This window comes from Meleagris gallopavo, chromosome 1 (genome assembly GCF_905368555.1).
Source record: "Meleagris gallopavo chromosome 1, MGAL_WU_HG_1.1, whole genome shotgun sequence".
Classification (NCBI taxonomy): domain Eukaryota; kingdom Metazoa; phylum Chordata; class Aves; order Galliformes; family Phasianidae; genus Meleagris; species Meleagris gallopavo.
The window spans coordinates 121020712-121047133 of record NC_139404.1 but is presented as its reverse complement, the minus strand read 5'-3'; the positions used below and the strand labels follow the sequence as shown (position 1 = coordinate 121047133).

The following is a 26422-nucleotide window of genomic DNA, read 5'->3' as shown; positions in this document are numbered from 1 at the left end:
TTAGTGTGAACGTTGCTATCAAAAAAGACATCTCCTCCTGCTGAGTGCTTTTATAGTACAAGGAAAGCATCGAGGGATACTATTAATATGGGGGAAAAAAAATAAAAATAAGTTCTATCTCATCTGAAACCCAGCACCCTGCAAATGCAAGCATTATCCTAAGGAATACACGGGTTGGGAGGTTTTAACCGAGGGCACACGCCCGCAGCTTCGCGCCAGTCCCGGAGCTGATCCCCAACCTCCTCCTTCCCCCGGCTCCGCTCGCCCCGCCCGGGGGTCGCCGCCCGCCCCGTCCTGGACCGTGTGGGCCGCGCCAAAGCGGAGGCGGGCCCGCCCCTCCACGCCAGGTTGATCGGCTCCGGCTCGCCGCCCGCCGCCTTACCGCTAGCAGAGCCTTTGCCCGCCGCGTCTGCCGCCTCACCGGCCGCGGCCGGGCCATGGTGCCGGCGCCCGGGGGAGCCCTGCTCGCCGCCTTCCTCGCCGTCGCGCTGGCCGCCGCGGGCAGGTGAGCAGGGACGGGCGATCGGCCGGTGCGGGGACGGGAGGGGCTCGGCGAGGGTTGCCGGGAGCTGGCGGCCCCGCGGAGGTCGGATCGGGGGCACCGGGCGCAGTGAAGGCACGGTGACACCAAAGCCGTGTCTCTTCCTTCGGGAGAAGTGATAGTTTCAAGACACTCTTGAGGATACTGCTAATTATACCAAGTGTAGAAAGGTGTGAGCTGTTCAAGTCTTTGCTGTGCTTGTGTAAGTAGGTACTTAACAAGGCTGACAGGGCAGGTGTTTGTTGTATTCCGCGGTGACAGGTACGTGCCAGAAATAGAATGGCATTTCGGAGCTGTGTCGGGAGGAGCAGCTGGGGATCAGGGAAAGAGTCTGCACCACAGGGCGGTGGGCATGGAACGGGCTGCCCAGGGCAGTGGGCACGGCCCTGAGTGCAGGAGTTCAACGCTCTCAGACACAGGGTTTGATTTTGGGTGGTGCTGTGTGGAGCCACGGGTTGGATTCAGGGGTCCTTGTGGGTCCCTTCCAACTCGGGATTTGCTATGGTTCTGTGGTTCAGTGAGAAAGGATAAATAAAACTCTACTCCTCATGAAGCCGTTCCAAACTTTCACCTTGCAGTGTAGATAAACCAAATAAAAACCCACAAATACAACAGCGAATGAGCAGCCAGTAAGAGGAGGATTGACAGAAACTACAGCAGCAGTCTTCAAGATGCTGTGTGGCTTCTTTGCTTAGCGTCACGGTTTATAATCAAGCGGAAATGTGCTGTTCTAGCATCTTTGAGGCCAGCAAGTTGTCCACTCTTCAGGAATTCCAAACCTTCTTCTGTAGAAAGTACATTTACTCCATACAGTTCGCATGTTCACATTGATTATTTCTTGAGATGTTGTGTATTTGCATTTCAAACACACTGGAAGATGTAAAACTGCAAAACAAATGCTGTGTCTTCTGTTGTAAGAAAACATAACCTTTTCACACTAAGTTGGAAAATCCTACAGGAAGCCCTGTGTAAGTTTGCTCCATGGCCTGTTTTAGACACGATGGTGCTGTGTGATCACAGAATCACAAAACTGAAGGAGTTGGAAGGGACTTCTGCAGATCATCGAGTCCTGCTAAAGGTTGTTCCTTACAGTAGATCACAAAGGAAAAAGCATCAGATCTTGAGTATCTCCAGAACAGGAAACTTTGCAACCTCTCTGGGCAGATACCTGCATCTTCTACTAAGACTATAATTCCCCTTTTTGTACTGGGAAGAAGGGGAAAGAGAGAGCATTTGAAACATCTTGTTAGAAGTCTTGGATGACAGAAGATTCTAATATAAGAGAACAAAGAAATTACATTCACTCTGAATAGCTAGGAAAAAAGAACAGGAAATAGTAGAAATTAGAATCTGTTTGGAAAAAAAATGAATTATGCTTATTTCTGTTTCTTAGAAGAGTGCCTTTCACATCTGGAGTATTCACTTTCCTGCTTTGAGCATTCCTTTAAGGAATGTGGTGATCACATCAAGACTTATAGGAACTTCTGTGAGCCCAAGCTGAGCTTTTTTTTTTATACTTTGGGAGGGACTCCCAATAAAGCAGAAATGTCATGTGGAGTGCCTGAAACTGACCAAAGGGATTTCAAAGGTAACCATTAAAAGATAATAGGGTGCATTTTAGTTTTACTTAAAAAAAGAAACCGTAGGCAAACTTTTTATTCTAGAAGGAAGTCACCCTGCAAAGAAACTTATAAAAACAAACAAAACAAGCAAACAAAATGTTCTGTCATCTGGCAGAATGTATGATGTGAACTCATAAGAGAGTTTTTAAGAATTTTTTACAAATTCCTAAGTTGTAGGAGAACATCTTTTGGTCCTGAATAAACTTACTGATCAAAATGTTAGGTTTGGTGCTAATTGTTCACTAGCAGCAATATTCGGAATCTCTTAGAAGCAAAATTAAAGAAATGGGTAATATCCTGTCTTTAAAGTTAACTGGAAGCTGCTAATAATATAATAGACTTTTTTCCCCTCAACAGTGGGCAACTATTGTGTGTGCAAGAGCTGGAAAAAAGTATCCTGTAGAGATCTTATGGAAATAGTGCACTAAATCTATTCAGCAGATGTCTTGAAGAAAAAAAAAAAAAGTAAAAGCTCATAAATGTTCCTCTCCACAGAAAATGTTAGTAAAAGACAGAAGATTAATAATGGCTGAAAACAAACAACTCTATTTTAGATCAAACCACAACTGACTGTTATATCAGTCTTTTAAAGACTTGCTCTCTTTTCATCTGCAACTGTTGCTGCCATATAATTTTGTTCAGACAGGGAATAGATCACTCATGAATGCTGGTCAGGAAAATACGACAAGAAACTTCTTCCATTTTTGAGATTTTTACTTCCATCTACTTTAATTGTTATTATTATAATAGCTGCTAATGAGAATTAGAGTCCAACTCAGCTATTAGCCCACTTACTATCATAGAATCATATAATGTTTTGGGTGGGAAGGGACCTTTAAGATCACCTAGTTCCAACCTCCTGCTATAGGCGGGGACACCTCCCACTAGACCAGGTTCCTCAAAACCCCATCCAGCCTGGACTTGAATGCTTCCAGGAAGGGGGCATTCACAACCTCTCTGGGCAACCTGTTCCAGTGTCTCACCACAATATTCAGGATATTAGTCCTACTGTGTCAACTAATCCAGATCAACTGACGTTAGAATCACAGAGTCATGGAATGGCTGGTGTTAGAAGGGACCGCCAAAGGTCATCTGGTCCAACTCCCTGCAGTGAAGAAGGAGCTAGCTCTCTCCAGAGCTGGATCAGGGTGCTCAGAGCCCCATCCAGCCTGACCTTGAATGTCTCCAGGGACCACACATCCACCACCTCTCTGGGAAACCTGTTTCTTCACAACCCTGTTTGCAAGTGAAGACTGAGGCAAAAAAGTTACTGAATACCTCAGCCTTTTCCTTGTCCACTATTACTAGATCAAAGTTGCTGTTAGCCTCTTGATCCGTGGAGCAAGTAAACTTTCTGAACATAGAATCATAGGTTGGAAAAGACTTCCAAGATCATCAAGTCCAACCCAACTCAGACTCACTAACCATGTTCCTCAGTGCCACATCTATGTGTTTCTTGAACACCTCCAGGGACACAATGCTCAATGCTTTGAAGGAAGCTGTCAGATCCTGCCTAAGCTTTTGGAATGTTCAACTGAAGCCAAGCTCTTCTTATCTCCTCTGAAGTTTTCATTTTTGTAGCTTTTATCACCATGCACACCATATGTAATTCACATTTCTTGGACATGAATGTAAAGAATTATACATAATATAACCTGATAAAGCAGCAGTTAAACTTTTCTATCGCTACTGGAATGTCAACTGATAATACCTAAGATTCCCATCTATCTTCTTATAGCTGTGCTCACAGTGATATTCTGCTAGACAAAATGCCTAGCTCCTTTTTTGTCACCTCAACTAACGAGGCCCTAACTGTAAAAGTTCTTATAATCCATCTTCTTATAATCCATCTTGAATGTACTTTGCTAGATGCCGTCTTACTAGAGTCAGCAAAGTCACAGTCACATAATACCAGTTTGCTGCAGTTTTGGCCTTCTGTATGGCTCAGTTTGTCGCTTGCTACCTATTGTCCCAGTGCTGTATGTTACTGAGTTTGAGGACAGAGTACTTCAGCAGAGATGTGGAGACTGATCTTGCCAGATGATCTGCACAATTTGTCTTCATTCACGTATTTTAGCTGCAAGTTATTCAAGCCAGGCATTGTTCTCACACCAAGTGGACAGTGCCAAGCACAGCTATCTCATTTAGACCTCTCAGTGCTCCTTATGAAATCATACAGAAATATCATTTTGGAATGGATCAGATGTCTCTGGTTTGTATTACTTCTCCCAGTGATGTCTGGAAAAGTCTAAGTGACTTTCTCACTACCAGGATCTATTTCTTTCATTTGTACAAAATGCTGAACTCCTGACAGCAATAGCTGAACTGATGAGTGATGTTTTTTTATGGATGGACTAACTTGGCAAAACTGTTTTTGCTCACAGATTTTTGAGGTCTAGGTGATTCAATTTATCTTTCCCACTGCCAAAGGCTGGTTTTAACTTGGTGCTTCTTGCGGAAGTCGGAGCAAGTCAAAGGCCTTGTCCAGGGCAGTATCTAATAAAGTTCAGCTGCGTTCATTTTATTTGCAGTATTATGGAAGATTTCCCAGTTTTAACAAAAGTTTGTACTGAAGTTCTGTGGATATTATATACTTTGTAAAGGCATTTTTATTTATCCAATTCTGAACTGAATTATTAAATAAAAAGTTCCTGAGTGAGTCTGTCTTCCTGTGGAAATGAGCATCTTCTGGAAAGTAATAAGATCCAATTTCCTCCAAGCTTCAGGGATTCAGAGTAAAAGCACTATCCACTTGAATTCAGAGGTGGCTTGGGAATGAAAGCAGAACACTTTTACTATTACAGATAAAGTTCAGGGGAGCTTTCTAGCAGAACATAGTAGTTAACTTGCATACTCACAAGTGATGTAAGCCAGCAGCATTTGGATGAATACAAGGAGAAAGGATTCTTTTCCTGTCAGTATATCTAGAGGCAGAGTGCTGATTTCTAATAGACACCTGTACAGGAGTTGTAGCTCTTCCATACACCTTTTCTCCTGCCTCAAAATGGGGTATATGTAGCCATGTAACCATGGGGATGATCGTAAAGGCTGTGTGGCTTGAAGTGTGTGTATATATTCACTATTTTTAATAGTTTGCATTAATGATGTTTGCAGTAACTCTCCCAGTAAGAGTGCAACCCTTACAGAGAAGCGCAGGGGAATGTGTGTGAAGTTCTACTATCAGGTATTATCACCAGCAATATCATCACTGTGCATTAGACTAAAAAAAATGCAAAAATTCCTGGCTTGTTGCTTTTTTGTTTACTGTGGGCCATGCTGTTGCTATATATTGCCCTCTCAGCACCCCCAAATCACTTGATACAAAACCCTCGCAGAGAAGATATTTACTGTGTCAGAAACAGCACTTTGGACTCTCTGAAGAAAGTACATTCTGAGTTGCTGCCTGGAAAAAGCAACAGAGATAGAGGATTTGGGTTAAAGAAGAGAATTTTATAAGGGGGACATGCGTGTGGTATAGACAAGTTAAGCATCAGCAACTGGGGAGATAAGAAAACTGGGGTCACCGCACCCCTTGCAGCATAGACTAAACCTAGAAGACTTAGGCTGCTGCAAATTTCCATTAGACTTATAATTTTGACAGCTAACATTGCAGCACTTGATCTGCAGAGTAATTTTGAGCAACATTGAAGTACTGAATGACTAAAATGGCTGTATGGCCAGGGAGTTTTGTGTAGCCAGAGCACACAGTACTCTCTGTGCTTCTGTAATCAAGAAGCACATATGCACTGGCAGTGAGCCTGCAGGGCACTGAATTTATGGGGCTGACTGGATGTTTAGGAAAGTGCTTTGCTGTAGAATCAGTAGTTTGTCATCTGGAGCAAAACATCATCATTGATCCTTCTGATGCAAACTGGAATAGCCCTGCTGACTTGACTGAGATTAAAAAGACTCATTCTAGCAGGGGACCTGGGTCTATTTTTTTGCCTTTGCCATGTTTCTCATTAGAAGAGATTTATGTTGTGCAGCTGATTTATTGCAAGTGAGATGCTCCCTTTGCCCCTTTCTCCAACTGAGTGCAATTTCACAGTCTTGTCAAGAAACACTATTAAGTGCTCCAAGGTTTGATGAGAAGAAAATGCCTGACAGTGGATAAAACATTAGAGAAATGCACGAAGAACTATAGGGCAGAATGAACTAAAGTGTATTTGCCTGCTGGAGCTCGTCTTTGTCCTTCCTCATGCAGTTCAAGAGCTCGTGGGCAGCTGGTGACTGTGAGCCAGCCGGGAGTGTGTCGCTACGGTTCTAGGCTGGATTGCTGTTATGGCTGGAAAAAGAACAACAAGGGCCACTGTGAAGGTAATATGAACACTTTATGCTTGTTTCTTCTCCATGGCTGTGTACTTGGTACTAATAAAGGGGATTCACGTAGGGCTCCCAGAAGTCAGAGAAGGAAAGCTTGTGTGGGATTGAAATATAGTAATTATTTGGGAGAGTGAAAAAAATGTGTTTGAGATTTTATCTCCTTAAAAAAGCAGAGCTTTAGGTAAATGGCACCAGGCAGTAAAATATAGATTCAAAAATTCTTAAGTCCAGAAGGGACCATCTGTTCTAACCTTCCGCATGCTCAGACTGAGATATTGGAAACATTCAGTGCCTCTGCTATTACAGCTGTCAAATGAATGCTAAACATGCAACATCTTCTGGTGCTACATATGGACGCGTGAAATCAATTGATGCCCTTTATCTTCAGAAGTATACAGCCTCTGAGAACCAGGAGGTTTAACTTTCTGGAAATATAAATGTAACCTAAGCAGTAGGTGCACCTGACTTGATCTTGGGTAGCAACCAGTGTTCTGATCTGTGGATTGTTGGCTTAATGGAGAGGCAGTGAGTAGACTTTTCTAACCTGTTACAAGTCCCAAGAGGAAGTTGATGTGGACTCTCCTAGCTCTACTTGAGCAAAACACAAAAAAATCATAAAATACGTGTTGGAGGAATCTTTGAACCAGTTTGATGTTATATATCTAGTGATTTTGAACATAGGCTTAAAATTAGTCACTGCTAAAAATCAACGTACTGATATTTTAAAGGGAAAGGTATCCCAAAGTCTCTGCTCTGTATAGCATGTCAGTTGATAAAAAAGTGACAAGTGCACTTATTAATATTACTATATTGTTTAATAGCAGCTTAGATTTGGTGCAAATGAATCAATGGAGGGACAACTGGCAAATGTAACTTTGAGGAGCCAGTGGAGTAAGCTGTTCTGTTTTAAAGCAATAGGTTACTTTCATACTAGAATCCAGATTTCATAAGTTTTTAAGGTGATTCTTTGTCAGATTTCTTTAAAAAACAACAGTGTACTCCTGCATTGCAAATCAAAACATAATGTTGTTCTCTGATTCAGAGTTAAATATTCAGCTGATCTCACATTTGCTTTTCAGGGACAATATCGAAATATGTCTATCCTTCAGAGATAGTGCTTCACTACTTGTGAATGAACCTTTAAATGTAGAGAAGGTGCTTGAATTAAGCAAGATGAATTTTAATTATGGGTTTGAATTACGAATTGTGAATTTTATCTATACAGTAATTTTCATTGTGATTTTACTGTTTCCTATATTTCAGCTTGCAGAGTAATTACAGAAAGTGTCTGGATGCACAACCTGGCGCATACTTGTTTGCTGATTTTTGCTAGAGCTAGTGCTGATTTAAATACATTTGGATTACTTTTCCTGAAGAACACTCATTTTGATCATCATACTGACTTTAGGAAGTCTAGCCTTAAGCCTTACAAAATCCAGCATTTAATTTCTGGCAGATGATGAGAGTTAGAAAATTTTTGCTCTTTAACACATCCAGAGTAAACCCAGCCCTCTCTTATAAACTTGATGAAATTGTAAATATTGGCGTGTGTGGTAAGGACAGGTGTTTGATCATTTGACAGATATGCTCTGGATATTCCACTGTGGGATGGACATGTTCTCAGATATAAGTGAGGAGATCCAAGAGCCACTATGGGGTCCTCTGACTGATTTTCTGACTGCAGGAGACTGCTCCTGCCTCTTGCCTGCTCCAGCAGCCAAATGTAGCAAATGGAACTGCTGGCTAGCAGCTTTCCACAGGTGGCTTCCCAAAATAGGAAATGAGCTGAGTATGTGCAGAGTATGTAAATATGCATCAGAAGTATGGAAGAAAGGAGCACTGGGGAGGGTGCTAAAAGGAGCCCCTTCTTTTCCAGGTGTTTACGAACTGGGAAAATTATTCACTCATGCAAGCTGTGCCAGAATCCCTGTTCTCCAACTGAAATAAAGCACTGATCAGTAGCTATGATGTCCAAACTAGAGGGAGAGGTCTGGAGGATGCTGAATTTCCATAATAAATGTTTGGACAATTAAGCAGAGGAGGAGTTCTCAAATAGAATATTTCTAATTTCTCCTTTTTCTCTCCTTTCTCTGCCTGATCCCCTCAGCTATCTGTGGACATGGCTGCAAGTATGGCGAATGCATGGGACCAAACAAATGCAAATGTTTCCCTGGATTTACAGGAAAAACCTGTAATCAAGGTTTGTGCACATGCGGATATTATTCCAGAAAACACTGGTGATTTTCTGTCCCCCTTTTTTTTTTTTAATAGGGATTGTCACTTTCCAAACTTTTAAAATGAGACCTTTTCTTATTTACATGGCGGGGTTTAGACTACTTTGAGGCTCTTACCTCATGAGGGGTGCTGGAAATGCAAGTTCTAAGCCTCCTTCAGCAAACAGGAGTTTGAACTCATTTCATTTATTTCCTTCAGGCTGGTGACAAGGGCAAACTGTCTCATAGTCAGAGGATTAAGGCATCGAGAGATGATACAGAAAACAAGAAGAAGTGAAAGTCAAATCCAGAAGCCATGCTATTTTCTTAACTAACTTCCTCAGAAAGACGTGCAATTATATGCTAGATGTGTAATTTCTCAATCAAATTTCAGATGATGCATTGGTGACAACTCTGCTTTTTTGTTGTTGTTGAAATATTTGAGACCCGTATATGTGGTCAGATGAAAGGAGTGAATCATTGTGGATGGAGAAGCCAGTCTACTGCACTACTGATGAATGAACATGGAATAAGGACCACAGAAGCAGATGGGGTCTATGCATGCTACCTTCCTAAGCCCTGCAGGCTTTGCAGGTTTTTTATTGATAAATTCTTTCTAAAAACTAACCTAAATTTCCCTCTTTTAATTTTAAACTATCCCCCTTGTCCTGTCACTATCAGAACATGGAAAAAGTCAGCCCCTTCCTGTTTATAAGCTCTTCTCAAGTACTGGAAGGCCACAGTGAGGTCTCCCCGTAGCCTTCTCTTCTCCGGGCTGAACAAACCCATCTCACTCAACCTTTCTTCATAGGAGAGGTGCTCCAGCCTTCTGAGCATCTTCATGGCCCTCTTCTGGACTTGTTCCAAAAGCTTTTCATTCTTCCTGTTTTGGGGGCTCCAAATCTGGACAGAGTACTGCAGATGGGTCCTCACAACGGCGGAGCAGAGGAGTACAATCCTCTTCTGCTCCCTGCTGCCACCTCTCTTTTGTTGCAGTCCAGGACAGTGTTGGCCTTCCAGGCTACAAGAGCACACTAATGGCTCGTGTCCTGCTTTTCACCTATCAGGACCCGACAAGTCCTTCTCTGCAAGGCTACTCTCACTGAGTTCTTGTCCCAGTCTGTATTCCTATTGGGGATTGCCTCAACCCAGCTACAACATCTTGCACTTGGTCATCTTAAACTTCATTAGATTATTGTGTGCATACTTCTCAAGCATGTCCAGGTCCCTCTGGATGGCGTCCCCTCTCTTCTATTGCATCAACTGCACTTGAAGTACTACTGCACTTGCAGTAGGTTTGGAGTCTGAAGCTTTGTGGAAGTAATGTATAGACCTACATGTGCAAATTGCCTGTTATTTCCCTGGGTTGTCCTCCCTTCATGGCCAGGAAATTTTTAGGAAGGTGGAGGCTAGAAATGCCTCGGAGCTGTTTCAGTTGTTGCAGCCTAAAAGGTGTTCGTGTCCCAGTAGCCAGGAATACTCAGAGACACTTAATGTACAGGCAAACATAGCCTTGGTCTGTCCTTACAGCGCAGTGTCTCACTGAGTAAGTTCATCATGAACTTACTAAAATAACAGAGATAGGGACCTCTGTTAGTCTGCCTCTGAGTCTGAGCTAAAATTACCTTATCTCAGTTTCTCTTTTAGAGCCCTGCACACTACCTCTGCTTTACTGTGCATTGTGCAACACAAGTGCAGCTAAGCACTTCCGAAAATGTGTGGTTGAAGTGGAATAACTTCTGTTCCCTTCTGGTTTCTTTGTTACGAGGTCTTGGTTTATTAGCTACCCTAAAGTAGCATAAGAAATCCAATGTTATTTCCAAGCTGATAGGTTGTTATGTTTAAAAAACAATACACTGCTCTTTTTCTTCCTTGATCTAAGCTGTAACAAGTAGTTCTGTGCATATGTAGGTATAACAAAGTTTACGAGCGGTCTGGAGTTCATTTTCTCTGACCTGCAGAGTGCATAGATGTGAGGACAGCTGCTTCTCCTATTAGAACTGGAGCTGCGCAATCTCAGTGCTTGGAGAGTAGCATCTCTATTGAAGTTACACTGTTGGTCATTTGTGCTGTTAAATGCCTGCTGAATGAGCTGTATATGCTGATGTATTCTGCCAGTAAGTTCTGTCTGGTTGCAAACCATGTGTCAAAATATTAGAGACAAAGGTGTCAGTTCACAGAAGTCACAAGCACAGATGTTGTTCCTTTGCTCTAGGACCAGTAGCACTGACAGCACGTAAATTGAAGTTGGTGGGATTCTGGTTTTCTCCCTGTGAAATACAACAAAGGGAGTTTGAAACCAACTTAGCTTCTTGCATAGTCTTTTAAATTGCAGATTGTGAAAAGGTCAGGATGCTTTTATTCTCTGGATTTTGAGAAACTGAGATTTCTTGTACTTGTATTCTTAACATCATGTGATTCTTTTTATGTACTGAGTTTCATCTTGACTTTACATCCCTGCCCTGAAAACCTTGGTGCCAACATGTGCACTCAGGAAAAAAAAAAGGAAATCTTTGTGTCTTTGTTTCACTTTATCTGAAGCCAAGTTACAGTTCTTAATCTAATGTTTTAGCTCTTCTAGTACAGAGGTCATCTGGAGAGCTAAAATCTCCAGTTAGAATCAGAGAAGCCTGAAAGAATAACTCCCAGAAAATACAGCAACTGCATTCTCTCCTGACCCTTTCACCTCTTTCTAATGAGCTGCCAGATGTGGCCAGAGTTTGCATTAGTTTTTCAGGTGTAGAAGTCTATGTGCAGAAGTCTATATGTGATAGTTTTCCAAGCATTCTTCCAGACAGATGGTTTGCTACATTCTCATTTTGCAAGGGGCTGGCTCATTCTCAATCTAGGCTCTTTTACTGTGGGGAATTAAAGGCATTAAGCAATATTATAAGCCTATACACATTAATATATACATATATATATTCAACACTCACTTCATTTCAATGATTTCTGCAGATCTGAATGAATGTGGACTGAAACCACGTCCCTGTGAACACAGATGCATGAATACATATGGCAGCTACAAGTGCTATTGTCTGAACGGGTACATGCTCATGCCAGATGGCACATGTGCAAGTAAGTAATAGAGCTGACAGGGTAGGCACACCAAGATCACCTAATCACATTTGACCCCAGCAAAATTTCATTTTGTGATAAAAGGATTTAGATCATTTAGGATGGGATTTTTGCCTCAGCAATTTTGGTAATGTAAGCAGCTGACAGAGGCTTTCAGTTTGACCAAGTAAATTAGGTTATAACTGTATTTCTGGGATCCAGAGGAATTTTTGTCCTTTTAGAAGTAAAAATATTTGATAGTGCTAGCTCAAATGAAAGACATTACATAAGCTTGGTGCACAGCCTTGCTGTTTCATCTATTGAATGAATGAATGAAGCTATTCCAAGCAGTGCATCAATACTGAGTATAGTTTACTGTGCTGAACTTCATGCCGTTACTCTTCGTTTTAAATTTCTACACGCCCTGAATAATTTATTTTCTGTGAGTGTTGATATGCTTCCCACAGTTGCTGCTGGCTTCTTGCTAACATTTGTCTGCTGTGCTAAGTCTTATCTGAACTGTATTTCTGCCTGTTTTCTTTGTGGCTGAACAAGTATTCTGCATTCTCAGCTAGCCTGATTTTCAGACTTCTTATTTTTCAGTGATACCGTTTTGTTTCTGAAAAATACTTTCTTCTTTCCCCTTAGCAAAACCACTTCATACAGGTAGTTTTGCTTTGAATTTCACTAAACTCAAGGTAGCGCGGGGGCCTTTTTGGAGTCTGCTGGACTGAAGCAGATACATTAGTGAGACAAGAAAGCAAGTTGATCTCAGCAATTGAATAACCTGTTTGAGAGATCTGTCCTCAACCAATGAATCTGGCTGCATCAGGTGTTGCACAGTCGTTCCTGTGGATAAGAGAGACAACCCTAAACTCTGAAAAGATTTGATCTCCAAACTTTGTAGACAGCTATTTACCAGAGTGTCCATCTGGTGAGTTTTTGTCAATCTTGAGATAATTAAAAAAATATGCAGCCTTGGCGAAAGCAGAACTGTAGGGTCCTGCAGGTCTGGGGCAGACAGAAAAGCAAAATCTCCTCATTTCTGTCCTTGTTACGGCAGGAAGACTGAAACTGCAGCAGAAGGTGTCTGGGGCCAGAGCTTTTGGAGGCTTCCCCTTCCCTGCAGTGAATGGTGCATCTTACCAGCAGACAACAGCTGTGGATTCTTTGAGATCTCTAAGAAATGGATATATATTCCTTCTGTTTCTTCCACGATAATTTGTATATCTGCTGACATCATAAACTGAGCTGTTTTCAGCAAGGCCACTGTATTATGGAAAGCTGAACTTCAGAAGCCAGAGGTACTGTCAAAAGCAACCTATCCTTTTAGCCCACTTCCCTTTGAACCCAGAGAGTACTTGATCCTTTTTTATGCCATCCATTCCTCAGGTTCACTACTCTGAGCATGAATGCTCTGTACAGCAACTAGATCCAGATTGTAACTAGCCATTTTTGCTGAATTAGTTTTAAGTCTTAGTTCTGGATGGGTTTCCTGATTTAGGAAACTGTGTTTGTACCGAATTTGTACAGAAATTAAGCCAGTACAAAACACTGAATTTCTCAGCAACGATGGCCAGTTCAGAGTATATATGAAAAAAACTGCCTGAACAGCTGTGAGCCCAGAAGCTTGTATCTCATTTTGGCACATAAACATTATTTTCCAAATAAGAACACTGGAACCCTGACAAATACTGATACAGAATGAAACTAAATTTCAGGGGAAAAAAGTGATTTTTCAATGGACAAGAAGTCTTCATGACTTCAGGAGACAAATATAATTGAGGAGAAAAAGACCTGTGTGTTTATCCATCCTGAGCTTCTTTAATTTAATCTGTCACCTTCCACTTCCAAAGAGATTTTGTATTTTTTTAAAGCAGGCACTATGAGTATGAAATGAAATAATAAACTGTTTATTCAAGTAGAAGTTATTCTTTCTTAACTCTACTTGACTCCCATCTCACTTGATGTTAACTTAAGATTGTACTCTTATGAAATGCTGGTTTAACTCTTTACACAACTAGCTTATTTACTTTTTATTATATTATTATTATTAATTTTTAATTATAATTTTATTTATTATAATTTTATTCAGGCAAACGTTTTGAGCAAATGTTGCTCCTTTTAAATAAAATTCTCCGTGATGTTAATCTCCTTAACAAGAAGAAGTACACCTAGTCTGAGCATTCAGGCTGATCAGGGGAACCATCCCAAGTACTGTGGAACCTGATGTAGAATGGTATTAGAAGTGTTTGGGTTTTGACCACAGGGAACCACTTCCTCATTAGTGCCTAACACAAAGTCATCTGAATTCTGCAGGAATTACTATGCTAAATCATAGCAGTAGTTTGTCTAAGCTAATATTCTGTCTTAACTTGGCAAACAATAGGAGCTTCAAGCAAAAGAGGAAGAAATCAGAATGACCAATTAAAGAAGAATACTTACTAAGTTTCTTTATTGTCACTTAGGAGGTAGGTAACTGTGACAAAAGTATGTCCATGTTTTTTAGTCTTACCTGCTGCTACTATGCACATCTCCATCAATACTAAAATAAAACCCTATTTCAAATATAGTCAATTTTATCACTTATTCACAGAGCCTAAGCAAACCAGCTTAATGAACAAGTTGTATTTTAAAATAAAATTAGTATCTTTTTTCCACTTAAGTGATGTGCCAGTCTGGCAGTTGGTTTTGTCTCAGATTACTTGACTACTCCAGACATCCCAGTTAGAAAGAACCTATATAAAGCTGTGTTTCACTGAATGCAGTAAAAGTGATGTAGTGGAAAAAAATATCTTGGCATACCTCTCCAACTCTTCTAGTAAACACTTCCAAATGCTGCTTCTCTCCCTGGCATCATAGTACTAATGCATGCAGGATATTTTCAGGATTTTAGACTTAATCTCCTTATATACTTACTACATTTGGTCTGCTTTTCTAGCCTCTCATAACACTGTCTCAGACAAGATCTAAACACATTTTTCTGTTTCAAGGCTGATCATTTCCAGTAACTCACACTCCTAGCCAATCTTGGACAAACAAGACTTGTGTACTGACTAGTGCCTCTTTAGATTCAAGTATCTGTTCTGTAAAGGATCAAAATAAACTGCACTTTCAAAGTCCATCAGGCTAAGTAATTTTTAGGTAATTTTAGGAATCAAGGTCTGTACTAAAAGCATGTTAAATGTTAAGAAATAAAAACATTACTGTACTGCATGATAAAAAGCTGAAGTGATGGAAAATGTAAAAAGCCTTTTTTCTAGTTTGAGCAGTTCTGTCTGTATCTAAAAGATAATAGGAAGTCAGAACAGATAATGGAGAAAAAATGAGGAATAAGAGCAGACAGGGAAAGAACAAAATGAAGGGAAGGGGGAATAAAAGATCTATCTCATGAATTGTTAACATGTTAATATATAGACAGCTTGACTAATGATGAATGAGATTTTGTTGTTCTAATTATTTTTCTACACTTGGTCAGATCTAAATTAATAATGAAGTGTGTGTTACCAGCCTAGATTTTTGCTCTTTTTGTTATTTTAAAAACTGTTTTCAGGCTCTAGGACCTGTGCCATTGCGAATTGCCAGTACGGTTGTGAGGAAGTCAAAGAGGAGGTACAGTGTCTTTGTCCATCAACTGGCCTCCATTTGGGACCAAATGGAAGGACATGCATTGGTACGGTTAGAGAGCTCACTCTCAGCTTCTTTTCTTTAGGATCCCCAAAAACTCAAGAGTTTGGGGAAAGAGTAATAAGTATTTATCCGTCCTCACTAGATTTACTAATGCTTCTTGTTACTTACCGTGTGATGCAAAATTTGCATGCTTTTTTAATAATAATTCTTATAATACAATTCTTTGGGCTAGTTCCTTCCACAATAAAGAATTAAATGTTTTGACATATACTGTAGTCATTAAGAGATTCTCTGATTCTCTGGAATTGCTAGGTGCAACGTAGGACATGTATGTACCGGTGACATAATGCGTTACAGGATTTGGGAGTTATGTTTGGATGTTTTTTCCTGTATTGTGATGACCCACAATAGGAACTTCTATATTTTTCTACAGAAAACTCAACATCATTTTACGTAGGAATTTCCTGTGGTAAGGTAGCATTGCTTCGTAGCACTTGGTGCTGTTTAGTGACAACAGTTTTACACTGCTATCTGAAAAGGCAGGACTACAGTATTGCAATCTGGTGCTGAAATGGTAGCCATTTTAATATTGAAACTAAGCGAACGTCAAACCATCAGTGGACATGAAATGAACCCTCCAAAGCACGGATCAGCTCAAGATGGAGAAGAAGAGGCAGTGAAGTGCATGTCAAGGAGCAGCAGTAGCAGGCTTGTTCACTGAAGGGGATAAGCTGAGAGCCCATCAGTAGTGACCCCACCACTAGCAGTGCTATGTCTCCACTGACCAGTTCCTCTCCCACAGCATCTGATCACACTGGCTGACCAGAGCTTATAACAGGGCAAGTGACAAGGTCAGGTGATAAATCAAGTCCAGTGTCTGTCCAAGGAGTCTGGTCAACAGGTGGAATACAAAATGGGAGATAAAGCTGCAACGTACATCCAAGGAGTCCATCCAGGAGATGGATCTGCAGTAAAACTACCAACAGAATAGTCCTGAGGTCCATGCAGGGACAGGACTGGAAATGGGTGTGATTGCAGCACATTTTGGACAGGAGCTCAAGGCCCAGGAGCTGAAATGGGACTCCTCAGACCATGGTTGGGTGGAGATGAGGTTGGTTCAAGTGTGCAAGACCTCTCAGTATGTGCAGAAGCAGGAGCAGCAGACACATTTCCAAAGCTGGAATATTGCTGTTGTTGGTCATCACAAACAAACCTGAAAGGCTATGGAAGCATTTATTTTTCAGATTGGATGCTCTCTGCTAAATTGTTTTAAATTTAGTAGAGGATTGAAAATTGCAGCTGGGAAATGTTTCATTTTCTAGAGTTGCCCAAAATATAAACAAGTTTTTGCAATGAGTTCTATTTAGTACAATGTCTTTAACAACATACCTGATTTCACATTGCAGTATGATATTTCTCTAACAATTATAGAAGTTCTCCACATTATGAATGGGGGCTTGGACAGGAGGAATGACTGTAGCAGCCCCATGTCTGATGCTGCTTACCAATATTTACTGTATTGGTAATCTCCAATGGTATCTCCATGCTAAAAAATGTTTTAAATGTTGAGGAGTTTGATGTGTCAGATATAGAAATGAATTTCAGCTCTAATGGCCAAAACAGTATTATGCTTAACTTTTCAAAAAACAAATTAATGCATCATCCAAGAGGCAGTACTGCATACAAGGACAGTTACTATATGAATTATTCTCCTTAATGTATAGCTATAGTATCAAGTCAAGTATGAATGTCATATAGCATGAGGCTATTTTTTCATTTTTAGGAATTATAGAGTAAGCTCATATGGATATTTTGCTTAATTTCTAAACTGTAAACACTCCAACATGAGAACATTATTTCTCTCTTTCAAGTGAAATGAATTTGTAATTGGAAATATTCAGCTTTGAAGAGTCAGCAAGGCTCTCTGACTACCAGCAAGCAAGTTAATTTTTGTTTGAATTGCTTAAGACCTACTTGAAGGTGAACACTGTTGACATATGTTATTAAATAGAATCAAGAAGATAAGTGGTTCTCTTCCTGAATTATTCAGGCAGTTATTTTTATTCTCTTGTATTGAGTCTATTTGCATTTACCTTGGTTGCCCAAATGGATTTGGAGGAATGCTGGTACATATTGATAGAAGGTAAAACACACAAAAAGGTATATCCTGTGGTTAGAAATAGCATACCCCTTCTTGCTGTACAACTTGTGTTAGGTCACTCTTTTCTATCATGTGTTCTCCGTCTCTAAAATCAGAGAGCAACTTCCTGCTGTATAGCATACTGTATGCAGAAAAGATTTTGAGATACTCTTAATACTTGAGTATTAGTTACAGAAATGTTATAAACAGATAAACGTTTGAAGATCCATGGCTATTTGTCTTAGCTTAATCCTCCTAAGAAGCTGCATTATTCATGAATTAAATTGATAACATTTAATTACAGTGACTATTTAATAACATTCATTTCCTCCCATCCCAAGCTGCCTTATTAGTCCAAAATATCTGCCACTGTTACCTCTTGCTGGGCAGAGCACTTGCAGTCTGCAGTCTCTGCCTTGATTTGGCCCAGCAAGGGGCGGTGCAGAGATTCAGCAGAAAGAGCTGCTGCCCCCACTCCTTGCTGCTCTGTTTCCTGTTTCTGAGGCTCTCAAACTATTCTTTGATGTTTCCTTTCTCAGAGAAATCATGGAATTTCAGGAGTCCCTCCCTCTCCTATTTTGTGACCTTATGCGAAATCATTGACCTCAGTGGAAAGCCCTTACAGTCAGTATTGCTTTTGCCTTGTCAGGTCTCAAATCTTCCATTAAGTTAGTGGACATTTTGCTGTTTCATTCATATTTAGACACGCAAAAGCCATTCTCAAGTGTATTCATTATAGGACTTATTTATTGGACGCTGTGTGATGGCCAAGACCAAACTAGTTCCTGCTTGACCATTTTAATTTCTTTTGGATCTGACCAGCATCCCTGTTCCTGCTCTAGATATTGATGAATGCTCCACTGGCAGAGCTGTCTGCTCTTTCAATCGCAGATGTGTCAACACATTTGGAAGCTACTACTGCAAGTGCCAGCTTGGTTATGAACTGAAATACATCAGTGGTCATTATGACTGTGTAGGTAAGACTTAACCCATGTAATTTATTTCTCCATTTTTATTTTTTTTCATTCCCACATAATGCAACTTTCCCGTCATTGTCTGAAGTATATTGGCCTAGTCTAGAGATGCTACCTTAGAAATGTCACTAAGAATATTTTTTATGACTCTTGGAGCTTTTGTCTCAGTTTTCTCTGTGGCTTTATTAAAAACTTGATCACTGGTACTTGCAAATTACATTGCCTCCTTGTACCAAGTCATCTTTAAGCTCTTGCAAATGATGTATAAAAGGGTGTTGTATGTTAACAACAGTTGACTAACTCCAAGAAAGTGCTAGTTTTGGTACAACTGTAGTTAAAGAGCCCATTTTGTCTTTTTGATTTTCAACTTTTGATGACTAAACAGTCTCACAATCTTTTTCTATTTTATTTTACTTGTGTGTAGTTAATGAGCAATGTGAATCATGACAGTTTACAACAGCAGAAATAGTTGTTTGGATGGATAGTACAGAACCTAAAAAAAAAATAATGTATGAAAATAGTAGGTCTTAATTACTTTTCAGATCTTTTTTGCATGTCTGCATTTCTCACAAACAGAAACAGAGGAAAAATTGTTATCTTGATCTACCCAGCAGTTAAACAAACATCAGAACACTTTTATTTCTGTTTCAGACCATTAGCTAATGGTGAAAGAATGGCAAAGGGTAAGGTTCTGCAGTGGGCCCTGCAGCTGTAATGTTCAAGCAGTTCACTAACTGAGAGCCAGCAAGGGTTAGAACAACAACACATCCAAAAGCAAATTCAAGTTTCTTTTTTTTTTTTTTTTTTTTTTTTTGCTTGAGATTGGTACTTAAAGGTGGAAGGGAGATCTCAAAGTAAGTTTTGGATGCTGGGTACTGGAATTAGAGCTTCGTATTGTAAGTAGCTCCAGTTTTAAAGAGGAAAAAATGCTTACTTTTTTATATAGTATGTATGTATGGGGGAAAGATTGAGAGGTCTCAGTTGTCAGGATTTTATTACTTTATCTGGAAATATGAATCCTGCTCTCAGAAATTCTGTTTTTTTGAGTCAATCTTCCTGCTACTTGTGTCCTACTTGACCTACCTGGAACCTATCAGCTGCTAAAAATGAAGCAATCTGGATAAAATGCTAATGGTTCAAATATTTGTACAATCACTTGACTCCCTCATGTGGGAGAAGTCAGAAACGTGTTTGTGATGTAGCAGTAGTGATAGTGATAAAGGAGAATGAAATCTGTTACTCTTTGAGTTTGTACCTTTTGTTGTCAGCTAAACTTATTTTCTACTGTAAGTATTTTCTACTGAAAGTCTAATTGTACTTTTTTCATGCAGCATCATATGTATGCCTCGAACATTAGAGGCAGAGAGGTGATCTCAAGATCTTGGCCTGTCCACTGTTAGTTTCAGTTTCATTTCTAGAGTGAATGAAAGAGTGGGGAAGACTTGGTGAATTATTTTCATTGACATTACACATTTTGCGATGCATTTTGTTAACAGAATACAGTGCACAACATCCAGTTTGAATCCTGTTTTCATCCAAAAGACAGCAGCATTCTCTTTGCCTCTACTGGGATGCTTTACGTAAGCCTATAGCTGTATGGCTAAAGCTGAAACTAAGCATATTCTCTTAATGTTAATTCTTCTGCCTCTGGACCATCTTAGCACTAGTAACTCTAGTGCTTACAGTACAGCTACAAGCAGGCTATCGTGAAGCTTGATTATCAGCAGAGTTTTCACTAAGGCATTTCTGTCTTTCCCTAGATGTAAATGAATGTGTGACAGCTGCACACAGGTGTAACCTCCATGCAGAGTGCCTCAACACAGAGGGATCCTTCAAATGCAAATGCAATCAGGGCTACCGAGGAAATGGATTTGATTGTGCTGGTGAGTACCATTGGATGCCAGGAACAGTACTATCTTCCTTTTCTGCAATAATTTTTGGTTACAAGGACTTTTCTAGGAAAGACCATGCTGAAAAGTACTATAATATTCACCAAAGCAAACCTCCCCACATAATCATTTATTTATTATATATCATTGTGTAGTTAGTACAAGTATTATTAGCTCAAATGAACTTTGCCTTCCCCATAGTATCACTTGAAATGTCAAATAGAACAGAGAAGAGGATTATTATGAAGAAACATGGAAAATAGCTTTAAACATTTACTATTTTTTTTAATTTTTACAACTAGCCTCTTGGAGGGCAACTAAATTCCTTCCAGAAGAGATTCAAGGTAACTTAGAAAAAAAATGAGAGAAAGGAGAAAAGCCATGACTCCTGTGCTAAATTATTTTCACTTATAATTTCACCTTTGTCTATTGAATATTGAAGACTTTCTTTAAAGATATCATTGTCTGTTTCTAACTGCATGTGACCCTTCAAGAAGAAAGATGGAAAAGGCTGCCCTTTTTGTTGAAATAAATCTTTTTACTTAGTACCTTACTAGAGTTAGCAGAGATTTTACTCACAGAATCATTAGAGGTATTTTCCTCAGGAGATATTCAATATTTCTAAAGCTCTTTTCTATAGAAAATGAAGTCTACATAATATATAAACTTTTTTTTTCCTCTTTTTTTTTCCCCAAGTAATCCATGATCAGATATGTATTATTATTATCCATGAACTCTGATGTCCTGTGAGTCTCTCTATTATTCATGTTCCTACTCTCATCATAATGGTAGTTGAAACCTCCAATATTGCATCAGTGTTGACACTTGCAGCATTTGGAATACGCTTTTTCTGCATGAGAGTTTATTGATCCTAATCCTTTCTGCATTTAATTTTAAATATACTCACTCTGTATTGGCATTGGTTTGAAATCAGTGGTTCCGACTCCAAAGGCATTCATATCCTTTGGCTCTCAGGTTTGACTTATTTTACATTTTTTTTCTATATTTTTATCCTATAAAAATGTATTGGGCATAGATTTCGTTTTTCGATATATTATGAATTTGGCAGTGCTGTGCCAAAACTGTGCATACATACATATGTGTATATATATATATATATATGTATATACTGCATAACTATATGTGTTTATATATGTTTTCTTGTATGGTATACTCCAGGAACTCATTATATTCTTGCAGGTGTAAAAGTTTTAGGTATTTATTCTTCGTGGTTTTGTTACAGTGTCTCTTAGCAGTCATGCCTTGGTGCAACCTTGAAACATAACTTAAGTGTTCCATACTTTTTTTAGAGTTATGCAAATACAATTTTTAAAACCCAAAGTTGGTCTAAGATCTGAGATATCCCAACGAAAAGTAAAATGAACAATAAGCCCAGTGAAGAGGGTTTTATCTGTTACTAGTATCTGAAGTTATTTTAGTACCTATCACTGTAAAATTGGAGCATGTTAACATATGTTAAACACAAAGCAAGCAGTTGCCTTAGCAGGGCTGAAACTGTATTTGGGAAAATAAAAAACCGTGAAGTTTAAGTCCTAAGTTAATTTTCTATTAAGTTTCTACTTCCAGTGAAAAATGTTGACTTTTGATGAGAACTAAATACACAAAAACTTGGCTGGTACTGAAAGGCTTGATTTGGACTCAGCAAAGTTGTTTGGAAGGATTGCCATTCTCAAATTCCAGTTATGTGCCAGTTTGCTTGCTCGACTACATCCCTTGTGATTTACCACTGCAAGTGACTATGAAAGAAAGACACAGCGAGTCTTGAGAGCTGGGTGAAAATCAGGACAAATTGCTAATACACATCTTAACGTGGTTCTGTTAAAACAAAGTACACCATCAATAAATGTTGAGCAAATATATCTCTGGGCAAAAGGGTTTGCATTATTCTGCTTTTTCCTTTTTAATGAGAAGCTGAAATTTTCAAAGGAAAATCTCATTTTACCCTAGTTATTCTTTCCTCAAGCAGAAACAATGCAAGAGGAATGCTTGCTTAAATATGAACAAAGGAAATATTTTGCTTATGGAAAGGCTATCACACAGTTTTTAATGTCTGGCCCTATTAAAAAAATGCTGAAGATGGATAATTTCTTTTTTTCCACTGGCATTTCTACTAAATTGTTCACTCTCTGCACACTTCCTCATGTCCTATTTCTAATTACTGTATTCCATTTGTTGTTTAGAAGAGGAAGAAGCTGTGCATTCGTGAACTTAGAACATGCTAAATAGAAAATAAATGTAATGCAGGAGAGGATAGAGGAATAAGACACAGCAATGAAAAATCAGAGCCATTGGCAGAAGGTCAAAATGCAAGGGACCAACTACAAAGAAGAATACACGTAATAGAGAGAAAAAAGTCAGAGATACACACATGTGAAAAGCAGCAGTGCTAAAAAAAGAGTGGATTCTCAGGTGGTAGTTCCCACACAAACACTGCCTTTCTTTGAGGGAGAAAGTTGATTTTGTATGTTTCAATGGTTGATTTATATTCAAATTGTCAAAAAAAAAAAAAAATTAGCAATGTAGCAGAGGGGAGCAAGATGAGTTTTATTTGGGCAAATATTTATTCAAATAGTGACAGAAACACCAATTAGATATAGCAGTATACACTGAAATGCAAAGTTTTCTCCATGTTATAAGACATTTGTGGAAAATCTTTGGCTTCATTGAAGTCAGAGGAGATTTTGCTGTTGGATTTGATAGACTGAGAACACTGTCCTCACAATGTGGGGGATTGAGGCTGTGGCAGTGACTGCAGCTTCTGCAGCCAATTCCAGCTCCCAGCAGATGTGCCTGGGGTCCTGCTGCAGATAAAAGAAGGGCTTCTCAAATATGCCCTCAGTACTGTATATAATTACTCCCATGGGGTGACAATCCCATTTCCACAAGGAACCATTAATTCTTCATAGCAATTGCCTCAAGTATATAATGATCTGGTTACCATGGCAGCAGCATTAGCGTTTTATAACAAATGAAAAACATTTTAACATATAGCTTAGTTTTCAGACTATAAAATGAGAGGAGCTAAGCACATTGTTTATAATGAAACTTGTATGACAGTATCTCCTCCTGCTACCAAATAACATAAGTGAGGTGATGTAAGATTCATCTTTGTACAGACGGTGGGGGGATTTATGCAATTTATATATCAATATGCCAACTCAGCAGAAAGATGCTGAGACATCAAGCTGCAGTCAGTGCTGCTTGTTTGAATACGACCTGAGGTTGTTCCTTTTATCCATCCAATGTTCAGATAGATGTGAAATGTCGGACATTATTTCTGAACTGTCTCTAGAACACATTTCATTTGAGAATTTATAGAAGTGTAAGTTTTCCAATGCTCCCTAAAAGAGTCCTAGCCATTTCCACATTTGGCCTCTATCTTGCTGCAATCTGTTGCTTTTCTCAGGTTCATATGTTTCCTGATTTCCTATTGTGAATTGAAAAACCACATTTCCCTCACCATATGCTTCAACGTGTGTTCCAGCTTTTATTTAAGAATAGGGTCCCAGAAGGTTCCATAAGCAATTAAGATTCCTGGAGAAACACGAACCTATCTTTAGTTCACTTTACTTATAGGAAGCTGCAAAATAACAGGAAAATGCAAAACTAGCTTAAAGCCTCCATCCTTCAGGCATTGCTCTTAAAATGTTAACAATGGCACTCTTTTTGATGCCCTGCTGCAGACAGAGGTTTCTGTTCTTCATTATGCTTTGCTTTGCTGGATATCTAAATGGCAATACAAAGCCACGACTACTCTCTTTGTCTCTTTTATATTACTCAAGTTCCAGCTTTGCTCACAGGGTAAACTTATATAAGATTTTGTTTTCCTATTAACTTGCCTGTATTGAGAAAAGTTTGGGTTGGCATCATACAATTTCAAAGTTTAAAAAGCCATTTAAAAAGTCATATTACTTGTCAGGTCCTTATGATTCAATTCAGTATAGACTCAAATACTGCTGTCATCCCTTGATGTGTAATACTTAGAAGACCATAATAGTCTAGAATCTCTGTATTAAATTATGTTTTAAAACTTTAAGAGTGTCTTAGGTTTCTCTGAAAGAGATATCTTTCCCTATGAGCTCTAGAACTTTTTAGAGTGAATTCTGAAACTGTTGATTTAATCTGTAATCACATCCACAGACCCTAAATGCTGTAAATGGTTGCCTGTATTGCTCGTCCCCTCTCCCACTTTTATATACAGAAGCTACAGCTACAAAAGAACTTGAAAGGCAGTCTCAAGGCTTATCACTTACTAGGTTTTCAAATCTGTTGATAGGTGCAAGGTGAAAGCAGTGCAGTGTCTGTGCGGGCAAAGTAAGCCATCTCCTGTTGCAGGCCTCCTGCACTCAGAGCCCTGTTCAACATCAATTGCAGTCACAAGGCATGTGTGAGGAAAACAGATTACTGCCTGACCCTCTCCTGTACCATCCCCAGAGCATTTCCCTTCACACAATACAGCACAGAGGCAGGAGGTTGGCATCTGTTCTCCATATTTTTTCCAACTCAGCTTTCACTACTTAGTCATTAGATATACCATTTATCTGTGGTCTTATAGTCCTCCACAGCAATAGATGTTAGAAGATTTATTTCTAGCCCTCAGCCACTATTTGCCTTTTGTTTTCCACCTCTTACTGTAATTCCTTCTGATTCAAAGAAATAAAATACCTTTGGAAGCTATTTTTCATACAGTCTGTATTTATAGACTGTATAGGAACAGGAGGTCTTGGTCTGCATGCTTCCCATCAGAAGGTGCATAAAGAGGAGCTGGGATGAAATGCATTACATTTTTTTTCAGTTTCTAAATTCTCTGTGTAGTCACAGAGATGCATAAATGCGCAAATGTCAGTGAGAAATACCTGTCTATTTATGTAAATGCAGTGGCACAAAGGATCTTGAGATGCTTCTGCCTCAGCTGTGGTATCTCAGCAACCTGCAAGTGCATGGGCTGCAGTGGTTTCTGCAGAACAGACTGAGTTTTAGGTATCCTATCCTTAGTCTGTTTTGTTCTTACTGTAGTTTATGGGTAGACATAAAAAGCCTTAAATCCACACCTCAGGCTATTTAGCTGAATACAGATTAGAAGGATACCCACAATATATCCTGAACTATTCTTGGTGTCTGGTCCCTCATTGTCCAGGGTATAAAATATGAACATGAAGATTTTCTTATTTCCAGCAAACTTGAGCCTGCAAGCATGTGGGGATTATACGCTTTCATCCCTATATTTTGTCACACCTGTCAGTTGATTTTCTACACTGCTTAGTTTTGCACATACAAGAAGATTGGTTTTCTGACATCACAGAGATTATTATGTTAAGCTGGAAGAATTTTTCATTTCGCTGGGAAGACTTCAAAGTAGGAACTAAAAGCAGGTGTTCAGGTTGCCAAGCAGTCAGCCCGGCGTGAAAACTTCCATAGCATGTTTATCAACAGCCTGCAGCTTCTTGTTACTGATTGTCAAGAGGAAATTTGTTTGGAATGAGTTCTTCCTGATAATTTTCATTGCTGCATTCTGAGGTTAGACTCAGAAAACCACAGCAGTTAAACTGCATATAACCTTGAGAATATCATCCTCCAGAGTAAAGGTTCGCTTAGTGGAGTATTATTAGAGTTAACTTGCAAGTGTCTGACAAGCAAGGCTATGAGTTTTATTCAAAGGACAAGAAAAACAAAATTTTCAGGTTTTGTTTATTTCATGTTTTATTGACAATCATTTATTTTATGCCTCCAACTGCAATTTCAGAGAATCTCAGAAAATCTGAACAATCCAGTGAATTAACCAAGAGTCTAATTGTACTGGGATACTAAGTAGAAAATGTAGCTGCATTTCCTTTAAATAAAATCTGACCAATTCACTTTTATTGGGATTATCCAGGAATTAATATAAATTCTAGGATTTTTCCTCTTTTCCTACTAGGCTGCAGCTTTGTTTCATTAAGTGGTGTTTTCTCTTCTGTTCGTCTTTGCTTATGTGAAAAGAAACAAACAGAAAAAAGTATCGGTGAATCATAG

The 26422-nt window shown here is 39.3% G+C and overlaps 1 protein-coding gene across 5 annotated transcripts in view; it reads left to right on the top strand.

The window, feature by feature from the left end:
* The first annotated feature begins 299 nt into the window (after positions 1-299).
* EGFL6 (EGF like domain multiple 6) overlaps positions 300-26422 on the top strand; it is a 41120-nt gene continuing 14997 nt past the window's right edge. The window contains exons 1-7 of one of the 5 annotated variants that reach the window (XM_085212068.1): positions 300-505; positions 6368-6480; positions 8594-8686; positions 11658-11777; positions 15310-15429; positions 18369-18503; positions 20261-20383. In XM_085212068.1, the coding sequence (XP_085068194.1) occupies positions 438-505; positions 6368-6480; positions 8594-8686; positions 11658-11777; positions 15310-15429; positions 18369-18503; positions 20261-20383 (772 nt within the window). In that variant the 5' untranslated portion in view covers positions 300-437. The remainder of the gene's footprint in view (positions 506-6367; positions 6481-8593; positions 8687-11657; positions 11778-15309; positions 15430-18368; positions 18504-20260; positions 20384-26422) is intronic. The other 4 variants (XM_085212077.1, XM_085212070.1, XM_085212075.1 and 1 more) reach the window with 4 other exon arrangements.